This window comes from Xenopus laevis, chromosome 7S (genome assembly GCF_017654675.1).
Source record: "Xenopus laevis strain J_2021 chromosome 7S, Xenopus_laevis_v10.1, whole genome shotgun sequence".
Taxonomy (NCBI): domain Eukaryota; kingdom Metazoa; phylum Chordata; class Amphibia; order Anura; family Pipidae; genus Xenopus; species Xenopus laevis.
The window spans coordinates 79,589,162-79,603,543 of record NC_054384.1 but is presented as its reverse complement, the minus strand read 5'-3'; the positions used below and the strand labels follow the sequence as shown (position 1 = coordinate 79,603,543).

General features: G+C 36.0%; 1 protein-coding gene across 1 annotated transcript in view; it reads left to right on the top strand.

Annotated features, from left to right (window-relative positions):
- The window catches only part of ski.S (SKI proto-oncogene S homeolog), a gene marked incomplete at its 3' end in the record, with an annotated part of 71,105 nt that extends 64,121 nt beyond the window's left edge, over nucleotides 1-6,984 (top strand). The window contains 6 exon segments of the mRNA NM_001087461.1: nucleotides 1,317-1,436; nucleotides 2,439-2,554; nucleotides 2,678-2,949; nucleotides 3,467-3,768; nucleotides 4,600-4,830; nucleotides 6,031-6,984. Of these exon segments, the coding sequence (NP_001080930.1) occupies nucleotides 1,317-1,436; nucleotides 2,439-2,554; nucleotides 2,678-2,949; nucleotides 3,467-3,768; nucleotides 4,600-4,830; nucleotides 6,031-6,219 (1,230 nt within the window).
- Nucleotides 6,985-14,382: the final 7,398 nt, after the last annotated feature.

The window sequence follows — 14,382 nt, the reverse complement described above, 5'->3', positions numbered from 1 at the left end:
TATAAACCTAATTCACCCTCTCTGCTTGATGTTGAAGGTAACCACTGGTGGAAAATTCTATTAAAGGCGTTCATGCAAGTTAAAACTTGCATTAAAATCATAGATAAAAAAATGTGTAGTGTGTATTTAAGGAAAGAAAACATAAGAAAATGGTGTTTACTTAAGTTAGTTTTTCTTTGAAACTTTCAATTTATACCTCTTCAGTCGAAACAAAGCTTGAGGAAGCCATCTTTTTGCAAATGATTTCTTGGCAGTATTCCATATTAGTAGAAGTAAAAACATGTATGCTTTGCCTGTTAAGTTTTGGTGGCTTGTCTCTCTATTGAACAAAAAGGCAAATTGAAACTTTCATCATTTTGGGTTAAACGGAGGCGAAAACAGTTGTTTCCAGTAAGCTTTTATTTTGTATGCTTTAGCATGATTTAAAGACCATCCATCAAAAGACTTGTGGAAAAGTCAAAACAAGACTTGGCATCCTACATCCAGTGCAGCTGTGGCAGGGTGAAGTCATCTACATAACAACCATTACAAATAATAAAAAAAAAAGGCATATATGCGGAGATAGAATTTAAATGATGGGTCGATCATTCAGTTGGGGAGCAATAAACTATTAAAGGGGTGGTTCACCTTTAATGTAAATTTTACTGTGTTATAGAATGGCCAATTCTAAGCAACTTTTCAATTGGTTTTCATTGTTTATTTTTTATAGTTGCCTTTTTCTTCTGCCTCTTTGCAGCTTTCAAATGGGCGTCGTTGACCCCTTCTAAAAAAAACAAATTACTGGCCCTTCTACTCAGGTCTTCTACTGTTCATATTCCAGTCTCTTATTCAAATCAATGCATGGTTGCTAGGGGTATTTGAACCCTAGTTACCAGATTGCTTAAGATGCAAAGAGCTGCTGAATTAAAAGTTAAATAACTCAAAAACCTTCAATAATAAAAAATGAAAACCAATTGCAAATTGTCGCAGAATATCACTCTCTACATTATACAAAAAGTTATCTCAAAGGTGAACCACCCCTTTAACACACAGAGCAACATCTTGATGAGCTTGAGCATACAATGGACCACCCATGCATGTAAAGACTGTGTTGCTAAACCAATCATGAATGCTATCTTCCGCCCCATGGCTCTGACATTATTGTGATGACAACATTATTGTGATGACATCATTACATGAAGAACTGTCATTCTTAAAAACGATGTGTATGTCTAGTTTAAGATCTCTACCCGTGAACGTTGTTGAAATGTGTATTCGTTTATTTATTTAAAAATGGGAAATTTACAGTCTGCAATCCTATGTTTGTTTTCTTCTAGCTTTCCTCTGAGCCTGTTGCGAAAAAAGCCAAGGCTGATGACTCCATCATCCATTCCCCTAGTTCTGCTGAAAAAGACAAGTCATCCAGTTGGCTACGAAACCTGTCCAACATCAACAAGGTACTTTAGTCATGCCCCACTTGGCAGAAAACCATGTATTTCTTTGATATTTAGGCAGAGCATATACTTTGCAATTCTATGGTGTACCTTCTCAGTGTTTTCCTGTATGTGAAAAGTGTATCTGATGCTTTGGTGAAAGTTATGGCATATTTAATAGTTCAGTGAGTGAATCTTAAAGGGCTTAGGGACTCTGCAAACTCCACAGTCATGGTCATATAAAGCTGAAGGAATCATATATTTATTGGCAGGCAACAACTGTATTGGGTTTTACATTTAATCCAACTCATTTTTATTGAAAGTTGCTATGTATGTACAACTGGATAGAAGAGACGGGAAGTCCAAAAACTCTCTTCATAAACTAGATGCCTTTCAGTGAGTCATACAAGACTCTGTTACAGCAGATGCTGACCATTTGCTCCTTAATATTGCAAGCATTTCCGAATTATCCTAATTCAGTTAGATGGGTGACTCAAGCAGTTTCAAAGTTTGCTTCCCACAGAAGCAAGCTGAATATCCTAGAAAAGGCATCTGTGTTGCACACCTGGCCTTAAGTGAAAATAAGCTTGGACTTTTGCACTCCCCCTAAAAAAAACCACTTCATCTTCTTTGTATATACAAATAAATGTAGCGTAGACTAGACTAGAGGGTAGTCATTAGGACAACACTGTTCTGTTGCTATTGATGTGGATGATATGAAGAGTCACCACACAGTCTGTCAACGAGATGAACTGCTTTATTTCATAATGCCAAAGTTGAATAATTATATGGCAAGCAAGTCCTCCGTTTTCATTGGAAAATGTCCATATTAATGCAAGTACTGTGGAAGCATTGTTGGAAATATTGGCTTTCTGTAAACTAATTTCCATTTTCCGTCACTTTGTTCTGCAGTGATTCTGTTTGTGCCTAAATTAAATGTAGTCTTTGAAAAGATCATATCATGATTTCTTCAGATTATGTTTTGGGACAGTTTTGACCTACTTTGTTTCTATGTCTTGATGATAGAATGCAGGATATGTCCATCCACGTCAACGTCTGTCTGCTTTCCGGCCCTGGTCCCCCGCCATTTCAGCAAACGACAAAGAGTTGTCTACTCACCTTCCAGCTCTGATTAGAGACAGGTAACACCATTGTTTAGAATACTGATGATCGCAGCAAAGAGACCGAATGGCATTGTAGCTTGACATTTAGAAACTGCCACCCCCCATTTAGTAACTTAGAATATTTCATTTTTTTTTTTACAGCTTTTATAATTACAAGAGCTTTGAAAATCTGGTTGCCCCAAATGTTGCCCTGACACCTCCTGTTCAACAAAAAGTGATTACAAGCCCCCCGTGTGTACCAGCGGTACCCAGAAGCACTCAGTCATCGGGCAGTCCGCCCCAGTCCAGGAAACGGAGGCCTACTGCAGAACTGCCCATAGTTCCAGAGGCACCAGCACCACCAGTACCAATCAGGGAAGAAGAGAAGGAGTCAGAAACAGAAATTGAAGTCGAAAGCAGAGAAGAATGTACGTGTGAGTTGAATTTTCTTTTGTGGGTGTATGTAAAAGTGCTGAATAGTTCAGATTTTTTTCTTTTATATCTACAATTGCTATTTTTAAATTTTAAACATAGGGTTGTGAAGATAAAATGAAATATGTTGTTACTGTCCTGTGCATCAATTTCTTATTGTTTTATTTGTTGTTACATGATATATATTAACTTTTTGCATTCATTCAAAATCAGATTAGAATCTGAACTGCCCACGTTGTATGACACAAACCGTGAAAAGAGCTCCGTTTAATTTACTTCCCACTTAAGGTGCTTGAAATTTGTATATGAAAATAACCATTTAATAGAGCCCTGTAATTTTCTTTTCCTTGCTGCATTTAAAGCAGAAAGCTTTAGCTATGTCTGGGGCAGGTAAAAACTAAAAGACCATGGATATAAATCTTTGTTCCTGATGCACAGGCTAGATTTTTGATTTTGACCTAATCTGGCTGTCTTCAGTAGACCAACAAAATAATTACTCTCTCTCTTGTTCTCTCTTAGTTACCTCTTCCTTGTCTTCACTCTCATCTCCCTCCTTTACATCGTCAAGTTCAGCCAAGGAATTAAGCTCCCCGGGCATGCTAGCACCAACTGTGATCAACACATCGTATGAGGTAGCTTCTCACAATGATCAACATTGCAGTGGACTGGAAGCTGAACTGGAGCACCTGAAGCAAGCCCTGGACAGTGGTCTAGATTCTAAGGAAGCCAAAGAGAAATTCCTCCACGAAGTTGTAAAAATGCGAGTGAAACAAGAAGAGAAACTCAATGCTGCTTTGCAGGCCAAGAGAAGTCTTCAGCAGGTAATGCCACATTCTCAGTCAAAGTGAATACAGTGAACTGTAAAAAGGCACCTCTGGCTTTACTTTCATAATTCTGTACAAGCCGGCATTATACAAACCTATTTCTGTTAGTCATTTTATATAGACTATACTTCTTTAGTGTTGCCTGTTTTTGGAGAAGCCCAAAAGATAATATGAACTATTCCCCATAAATCATGAGAACTTAGTGGGGGAATTGAGATTTTTCTCCAGCTGCAAGATAATTGTATTTTAGACAGGAGACAGCTTTGCGCCTTGCCATTGACAAGATGAATCATGGTTGTTTCCTTCCCTGTGTTTCTAATTCTGGTCAAGAGAAAGTCAGTGCTGCTGCAGAGTTAACAATGGCTTGGCTGGGAAGTGAGATTATTGCAAGGGAAAAGGATTTCCCATGACCTAGTTGCAGGGTGTTGCTTAACAGAAAAATGTTGTTCTGCATACTGGTATCTGAGGGAGAGGGGAAGTGTCACTTCTGGTCCAGTCCTCCACTCCCATATGTTGTTTTGTCAATCTTTTTTAACAACAATATAAACAAAGAACTAAGATACCTTATAATGCATTTGTATTGGACTGCAAACCTTTTTTGGATGTGCATAATTCCTGTCCATTGTGGCTACTTAAAAGCAATAGGTCAGGTTTAAATGTTGGATATTTCATTCCGAAAGCTCGCTTCTTCTTTGAACTTCTGTTTGATGGCAGTTACCTAATCATTTGTTAAGTGTGCATATGTATTTGGTATTAGTTGCAATCTTAACTCGTGTAATATCACTGTTGAATATATAACATCTATTCCTGATCTTTTCCTTGTTGCAGGAGTTGGAGTTCCTGCGAGTTGCTAAAAAAGAGAAGTTAAGAGAGGCAACTGAGGCAAAGCGCAACTTGAGGAAAGAGATTGAGCGTTTGAGAGCAGAGCATGAAAAGAAAATGAAAGAAGCGAATGAATCTCGGTTACGTCTGAAAAGAGAGCTGGAGCAAGCCAGACAGATTCGGGTGTGTGACAAAGGCTGTGAAGCTGGCAGGATACGGGTCAAATACTCTGCCCAGGTAATCATTTACTGTTTTTTTTATACAGTCCACTGTGTTGGTCAGGTAAAGTGCTTTAATCTTCTAGCTTCAACAGTCTTTCTGCAGCTGGTTTTTGTTGGTACATCTCTTGCAATGCAGAAAAAATTAAATCCGAAAAATAAATGCAGTGTTGTTTGAGGCACTGCTTTTCTTTGAAAATGCTCAGTCAATAATGGGAAGGGGTGTGGAATCTACTGATGTGAGACATGCCAAACTAGGAGACCAGAAGCAGGAAATGATGTGGACTTCCTCTCCAGCACTCGGCTGATAAGAGGCATCCAGACTAAACATTACTAGAGTAAGAACTGTATTAAGGGTGTTAACCTGCTTACTTCCATCTCTGAAAAATACAAAGCTGCAGCTGGGGCCTGATCAGGAAACTTGGCTTATCAGAATGTTTTTCTTGCCCAGAGTTACTTTGAAATCTCAGCGTTGCCAGTCTCCCTAATGATGCTTCTAGGTACTCTTGCTTTTCCAATCTTTCCCAAAATCAGTTAACATGTAATTTTGATTCTGCTATCTAACAGGCACACATGTTCCCCTTGTGCAACACATGAGTGCAATTAATAGGGCTTGTGCTGAACGTTTTTTTTGCCTATTTAATCATGGGAAAAAAAAATCCAAGAAAATGATTTGGTGAGATACAGGGAAATTGAGGCTTCTCCATGTTTTTACCCTGCGAGGTAGATAATTCGGTTAGAAGTATACAACCCTTTACCGTAGGCCTTGTTTGAGTTTTATTAGCAGTAGCCCATAATCAGATTGAATGTGAATGTCCAAGACACCTCAGATTTGTATTTATATGCATCACTGTATTCAAGATTTTTACTTAATTGCTAATCATTTTATCATTTAATTACTGGAATTATTCTGGCTGCAAAACTAGAACAAACTGCATAGCCCATATGACGATGAAGATTCTCATTTATCCAGCCCATAATTGTAACATTAAGTTGGTCATGTTCATTATTCTGGCATATTTTGAATGTGTTTAATAGGTTACTTTTAAAGCCAGGTACAGTATATAATAAGATGCAATTAGCATCTTATTATTATTCTGCCTTATGGAATGGGCAATTAACCTTAGTTGAATAAAGGGTTTTGTAAATAACGGAGTAGAGTGTCTGGCGAGGCCACTTGAAATACAGAATGCTAAAAAAAAATCTCTTTAAATTGCAGATTGAGGAGCTGCAGTCTAAGCTTCAGCATGCAGAAAATGATAGAGAACAGCTACGGACAGATCTAGTACATGAACGAGAAGCCAGAGAACACTTGGAAAAAGTGGTGAAAGACCTCCAGGAACAGCTCTGGTCAAAGACCAGCCATCTTCCCAGCAGTGAACACACAAGGAAAGACATTGAAAACTAATTCAAAACTTTAAGAAAATAAATACCTTATCTATTCATATACAGAATTCTACGTATATGCACAGGAAGAGGAGGAGAATGCGCGATGTATGCATGAATAGGTGCATGTGTGAGTGTATGGAGCGGGTGCCTTGGGGCACGCTACAAAAAACTACTTTCTTACTAATCAGAGGGAAAATGTTACTCTATACAACAGAAGCACTGAACTATGCCTCTTTTAAATCTACACAGCACAACATCTTACTGTGCCTCAGAGTGTTTATATAGAGTCCTTTTGGCTCTCCAGTGAAAACATTTTTTTTTTTTTACAAGTCAACTATAAGAGAACAACCGCATCCAGCAAAGCTAAAGCACGCAAACCTTGGGCAGTCCTTTTACACTGTTCTGTTGCTTGCTTGGGACACTTTGGGATTTACATTTTCTTATAAGCTATTTAATATAAAAATATATATTAATGATGAGGACCTTCTAAAGACTGTGTATTGAAAATATAATAAAAAAACAAAAAACAAAAACCTATCGGACAAGATTTTGTATAATGGACTTGAAAACCTTGATGCACAATTTTATCTGACTTGTTACAAGCTTTGGGGTTTCTTATAGAAATACCCTGTACTCCTTATTCCCCAGACCCTGAGTCTCCATACTATTCAAGTCGACTGTGCAATGTACTCATAGCAAGCAAGCCATCAATTCCCTGTCATTTATAGACTTTTCTGTTTTCTGCAGTGATTTGTTTTTCCATCAAACAAAAATATTCTGGATATATTCAGTGTGCTCCATCTTGGTTTTTATTTTTTTAAAGGATATATATATATATATATATATATATATATATATATATATATATATATATATATATATATATATATATATATATATATATATATATATATATATATAATTTTATTTCACAAGGACAAATGTGTGTGCTCATGTAGGCTACAGAGAAAAAGTAAAGAACAGCTCGGCCTTACTGACCAGTGTTTCATCATCCCATCAAACTGGCAAATGTGGCTTAACATTAAACCCACCATCATAAAGGGCAAAAAATCAGAATGGATCTTGTAACATAAATATGGACTGTCAAAGTTTGTTAAAAGAATGGAATTACCATTGTGTGTGTGTATGTATGTATATGTGTATATATATATATATATATATATATATATATACATACATAAATATATATTCAGCGTCCATGTTGGGCCGGCACTACTCGTAAGAAAAGTGTTTGGTGCCTGGGTGCGATCAGCAAAGTGAGTAAGATATCCTGGAAAAAGGCGAGCACTCACAGGTCTTAAGATGCAAAAAATCGGTGACATTTATTGAAAATAAATACGAAACGTCCGTTATTTATTTAGCCGAAACGTCCGTTATTTAGTTTCAATAAACTTCACAGATTTTTTGCATCCTAAGACCTGTAAGTGCTCGCCTTTTTTGAGAAAGGCTATAGGAATAGCCGAAACGTCAGTTATTTATTTAGCCGAAACGTCAGTTATTTAGTTTCAATAAACTTCACGGATTTTTTGCATCCTAAGACCTGTGAGTGCTCGCCTTTTTCCAGGCGATAGAGATATAGATATATATATATATATATATATATATATATATATATATATATATATATATATATATATATATATATATATATATATATATATATATATATATATTCATTCATCAGTTGGATTTCTGGTAATCTGTTCTTTGTTACAAACATTTTTGCTGAATTCAGTATTTAATCTGTATGTTCACATCTCTGTATTGTAAGGTGCTCAGCTTGGCACAATGTAGAACACCAGAAAGGGCAGAAATTACACTGGGGGCCACAGAAATAATAAATTGCTATCATTTTGAAAATGAGGCCTCACCACTAATGAAAACAAATTCCATGTAGCATTTCTTTCCTCTTTTTGTAATGTACTTAAGAATTCAACTTTGAAAACTGCACTTTTTTGCTTTTGGTCTTTTCAGTCATGCATATGGAGTCAGAGCTATTTAATAGTAAAATATACCAATAAAGCACAATAAAATATGCAATAATATCTACCATTGCCTCCCCATCAACACATTTGACTGTGTAATTAACTGATATGTGACAAACTAAACAATACAAGCCATTATTTCCTGCAGGACACTAGCTTTTGGACATGATCTTAAACATGATTGCTGAATGCATATAGTTCACACTTTTAATTTTGTCATACATCTTTAAACTGTGGACAAATGTGGTGCCCTATCCTATATCCTACAGCTATTCAGAGGCTTAAATGAAAATGCTACATTATTCAATCCACTTCTCACATTCAATAACTGACTGATGATAATATCTGCTGTTGATGACATTTTCTTTTATATAACGCGATAAAGGGTGTTGGGAAAAGGTAACAGCTTGTATCTTAATATTCCTCGGGTATGAGTTGTAAGTAACTTGAATTTTATTCGAGTATCATTTTTTTGAGAGGGCTGGATTCTTATTGGAATAAAGGGTTACAAGTTGCCATTTATATAAACAGGTTAAACCTTAAAAACTCAACTTCTGGGCTAAAACATTAATAGTGGTTGAAATATTGAAAGGTCTTGGTAGGCTTTGTGTGCATTGGTTGTTTTTCCTCTTTATCATTAACGTCTCCCTTGTAATAAAAACAAAAAATCAACACTATATAAACAAGTGTAAAAAAAAAATGAATAATAATTCAACTCCTTTGTAGCCATTTCATAGTCAATGCAAGGTACCAATATAAGAAAAAAAACTGCAGAGTGCTTCTGGATGTATATGGTATTTTGTGATTTGTATACACAAATTATGGTGTTCCCCCCCCCCTCCACACACACACAAAGCTCCATACATTACAGTTTTTGTCACCTAGGACTGCAAAACCTTTGATGATTGGGGAAAATATGTCTAAATCATAAGTGAAGCATTATTGGAACAAAAATTAGCACAGGATATTAACTTTCAGCTTGGTCGATGTAAGTGTTACCACTATTTGCAGAAGACTTAAAACGTGTTTATATTAACAATGGGTTGGAGAGATATCAGATTTCTGGTCCTTAAAGGAACAGTAACTTCACAAAATGAAAGTGTTTGAAAGGAATGGCAATATAATATACTGTTGTCTTGTACTGGTACAAATGGTGTATTTGCTTTAGAAACACAACCTATAGTTTATATAAACAAGCTGCTGTGTAGCCATGGGGGCAGCCATTCAAGCACAGGATACACCATAGATAACAGATATGTTCTGAAGAATCCCATTTTATACTACAGAACTTATCTGCTGTGTGTCCTGTGCCTTTTCTCCTTTCTCTTTGATTGGCACGCCCGTTTTACCATCACAGGGCAACCAGTACATTATATTCTCATTACTTTAAGACACTAATTTTTTTGGTGTTCCTTTAAGCTGTTGTGAGCTATATCTTAATGTTGCCCAGATGCTGGAAATTGTAGCTTGTCGGCAAAAACCATGTTTTCATGATTAATCCTAACCATGAACACTTTGTCCTACCTTTTGAAAATTGATGCAAAATTCATCAAAACTTTGAAGCTTTCACATTATGCTAATTCATACTAGACAAAGGTTATTGGTAGAACTGATGTTGCTTTAATACTTTATGCAAATAAGTAACTGAGAATTTGTTGGAATGAACCAAATCCTGTTGTTACCCCACAGATCAGTCTTTATAACAGAAAAATATCAAATACTACTTTAAAATATTGAATTTTAATGTAGATGGAGGATGGCACCCCCTAATTGAGAGCTCTATTTATATTTCGGAGATTTAAATGCAGATCACAACTTTTCTTTGATAGTGATTTTGTTTTGGTGTTTACTAAAAGCCCCTCTGTGCATTTGTACATGTACCCTATATGCGAATGTAAATCATAAAGCCAGGTTAATGGTGAATGAATAATATTGCCTAGTCTATACATTTAGAGGTGCAGTTCCACTTATTCCAATTATAGCTTTTCAACACGGTCTTTTTAAAGAAAAATGTATGTTTAATGTTATAATCATTATGTAAGAGAATGGCATAATATTGCAGTTTAAGACATGGCTGTTTTTATGGTGGCCGTAGACGTTACAATTATGATCTTTTCTTGACAAGAGCTTTCCAAGAAAGATCTTTGGTTTCAGATTGTCAGATAAACAGGTAGAAAAAATACGATTCTACCTGTATCCTGACGATTCAGCACTAACGATGGCTGATGTTCAGGAGCCTTCAGTGGTGCCCAATCAAAAATTTTCTGGCCAGTTTCAATGATCCGACCAATATCAGTCTTCTTGGATATCCGTCGGCTCGTCTACCACCATACATACACCGAATATCATACGGAAATTAGTTTCGTACGATGGCCACCTTAATACCTGTAGCAGGAAAGTTGGTTATCCTGGATAAATAAGCGCTAACATAATGGCCCTTCGTAGGAAGCACTAGCAAAAGAATTTGTAAACTTACCTGAGCCTCTCTTCCGCCCCCTGCCCTGAATAGTGCCACTGCACCTTTAAAATGTTTCGACTGATAGATTTGGATTGATGGACTGCACACACAATGCAATATTTTGTTATATGTCTTCTGAGAATTCACCCTTTTGCTCCTTGTGGATCTCTCAACATACACAGTTGTAGGATGTAAATTCCTGTGCCACAGGTCTCCGTGGTTCCTTGCGAGTAAGCTCAGTGTATAGGTGTGGACCTCTCCTTCTACCCCCAGTTATGGAGGCGATCCAGTTGCCCTACAGCAGCTGAAGGATTCCTCTTTTCCTAAAACGCAATGCACGCCGTGATTATAACTTTGACTTGTTTGAATTCTAATTTTCTGCATTTATTAAAAAAAGCTAAAAAATGCAATTGAATTAAGAGGGCATTAGTGATATGGATTACTTTTGTGTTGTATAAGCCAGTTTTCAGTATACTGTTGTTTCCATCGTTTGTTCTGCAGCCTTTTCTCCGAATGAGGGGTAAATGCTGTTTGGTGCATAGTTCACCCTTCTGTTTAACTGTTTCTATCATTCAGTGCAACGTTTCAGAATTTAGGGGGGGGGTTTTTGTAGAATTTCTAAGCTGGCAATAGGGTTTGGAAACAATTCCCATTGAATCAAGAATCTGGGTGAATAATTGGCTCCACACCTCCACTTGTTGCTTGATCAATGCATGTTTCTTTTCCAGCTCTAGGGAAATGTTGACCTGTTTGTTTATTTTATCTTTTGAATGATTGTGATCGGTCATAAAATCATGTATCGTTGGAGCAGAGCTACTCTGTGTTGAAAGACCAAGATCTGGGATTAGCCATAACTATGTATTTGCGGCCATGCGTAAGAAAGTCTTTGTCTTTAAGAAAGCTGCTAAAGCGAATCTGCTTTGATTTCAGGATACAGTTTTCACTATTTCCCATGTGCAGTGCCTTGCTTCCTTGTAGATGTTTGTGCCTTCAGATTAGTCGATAGCATCAGTTATCAGAAGTATGGTCACTAATTAATATAGGAGCTTTTGGCTTAATAGAAATGCCTTTGCCATTGATCGCTTTGATGCCCTAGGCATTAATACGTTTCTCACTACCGGGCTGCAGTATTCCAAGGTACTGTGCATCCTTTGTTGTAGGGTAAAAGAGAGCAAAAAAAGCCATAGATACTGCTGCCATGCGAGCAGCTTAAAGCTTGAATTCCTGGGAAAACGGCACTTGGATTTGAACCTGAGGCTTTTTTTGTAAGATGTCAAAAACATTTTTTATGTTGTGCTATATATTTTCCTGGTAAGATGGCTACTTAAGCCATTTTAATGCTTATACATACATATTTGTGTAATGTTACTCATTTTTATTTATGGTGTCTGAGGGGCATGTTTATAAAGGTGCTTAAAAACTAAAAAAAAAAAAAAAAGATTGGTGTAAAAAGACTTTTATAAATCTGTTGTTTCCCCTGCCCACAGATGAACACTATGATCGCATAACAGAAATAATCGGCATAATTATAACGTGTTGGGGGAATATGTCAGTCTAGCACCTGAAATCAAAAAAGAAGCAACCTTTTGATGCCAATGGGGCACATTTTTATGCAGGAAAGCACTTCTGTTGCGTAAAAAAAAAAATCTGCACCCAGTGCCAGATTTTATGCAGTATTTTAGTGTTACGGACCACCATTATCTAAAAAAAAAAAAATGCATTTTTTTTTCTCGTAAAGTTTTATTTTTAGCTCTGAATATTTCCAGAAGAGCAGCCCTGTCATTCCCACACTAGAATGGAGCCAAGTGTTTGTGCAGCAACAGATATACAGCCTACGCTACCTGGCTACACTTTATATCATCTGTCAGAACTAGTCTTAATGCATCCAATGTTATTTGGGTGGTAGCATGTTCGTACATTCATAGTAGTTCACTTACACTCATTTTCTATCCTCCTCTGATTATTTTTCTTTCCCCCGTTCGGATTTCATTTTAGTACATGACCAAACTTCAGCAATGCAAGTTCATGACAAAAAAAAAAGCGAATAAGGGAATGAACCCCGATTTCTGTATATAATGAAAGTTAAAGGGCAAATGTCCTCCTGAACTCTTTGCCTTATTTACAAAATTGCAATTAGCTGCATTATTGGTCTTGCGACTGGAACCGTTTAGAATGTCAGGCTTTTTTATATTTATAAAAACCAATCCAGAAAAGACTGCGGGAAGGTTATGTGAAAGCTAAAAGTGTGCAGACTTGTTCTAAGCAAAGGGTGACTTTGTGTGTCATTACTATATGCACTGCAGTGAGGCTTTCCCCCTCTCAGATTCTCAAGCCATTCATATAGAGAGTATCAACTCTTCCTTGTCTTACCACTCATTTCCTTAATAGATGTGTATTCACTTTAATAACACAATGTGTATTAAAAATAAAAAAAAAGCCCCTCAAAATCAAAGGGATACTTAAACCAACAGCAATAACATTCATATCTATTTGACAGATAAAATTGTAAACCTATTCTACTTTTCACAAACTAGCCAATTGTACAAAGAACTTTTATTTTATTTTTTGTAAATAGATTTTTTTCCCCCTTACCGTTGTATTATAAGTGTATATTTTTTCCTTTTTTTTCAGATGCGCTTTATTACTTGCTAATTGTCTGGTTTTATTGGTTGTGTTTTTAACTCGGAAGAACCTGTTAGTGCAGTTTATAAATGTAGGTTAAACTTTTTTTTTCCATTACATTTGTCCATATTTTCATTGTAAAGTATTTTATTTTTTAAACGTTTTTTTTTTTCATTTGTTTCTCACATTTTAGAAGGATTTTTTTTATTTACCAGAAAGATACAGCTTACTTTTTTTTCAGTTGAAAAGACATCTTTGTATGTTATAGCCAATATCATTTCAACACATTTTATCTTGTTTTTATCCTATGCTGCTGCTAATGACAATATTAAAACGTACTCTACTATTCTAGAACTATTTTTATGTAATTAATGTATGCTTTTCCTGTTTATAATTGCCTGATTAAAACAAAAAAATAAGAAAAAAGCTTAGCATATTTATCTATTTCGCAGTGTACCCTGTCGGTCCTTTTATACCTCTTTTTCCAGATCCTATGCCCTCACACAGATAATATTGTAAAATAAAGGACTTTATGAGATTATGTATGAAAATAGCTATGCTTATATACCACAGTGACTGAATGTACAGTGTATAGACGCATTACCTAAAATAAAAATTGTCCATAAAAAAATGCTTTATGTACTTTTTCCATCTTGAACATGAACGAACATCACCTTCAACTTCACATGATCAAGGTTCATGGACATGACCAGTTCCTTTTAAAGGATCAATTTTGAGCTCATGAGTACATAATGCAGGTATGGGACCTGATATCCAGAATGTTCAGGACCTGGAATTTTCCATATGTGGGATCTTTCTGTAATTTGGATCACCCTAGCTTAAATCAACTAAAATAAGAAATTTATAGGCAGATTTATTAAGGGTCGAATAGTAAATTCATATTTTCTAGTTGGATTTTGGTCAAAAGTCAAATATGAATCGAATGCGAAACAAAATTTTGGATCTTTCCTATTCAATGAAATATTAGACGTTTGAGTTTTTTCTTAAATAACCTCCCATTCGAGTTGTGAGTACATTCGAATTTATTAAAGTAAAAAAAAAAAATTCACATGAATTTGAGATTCGACCTTTGATA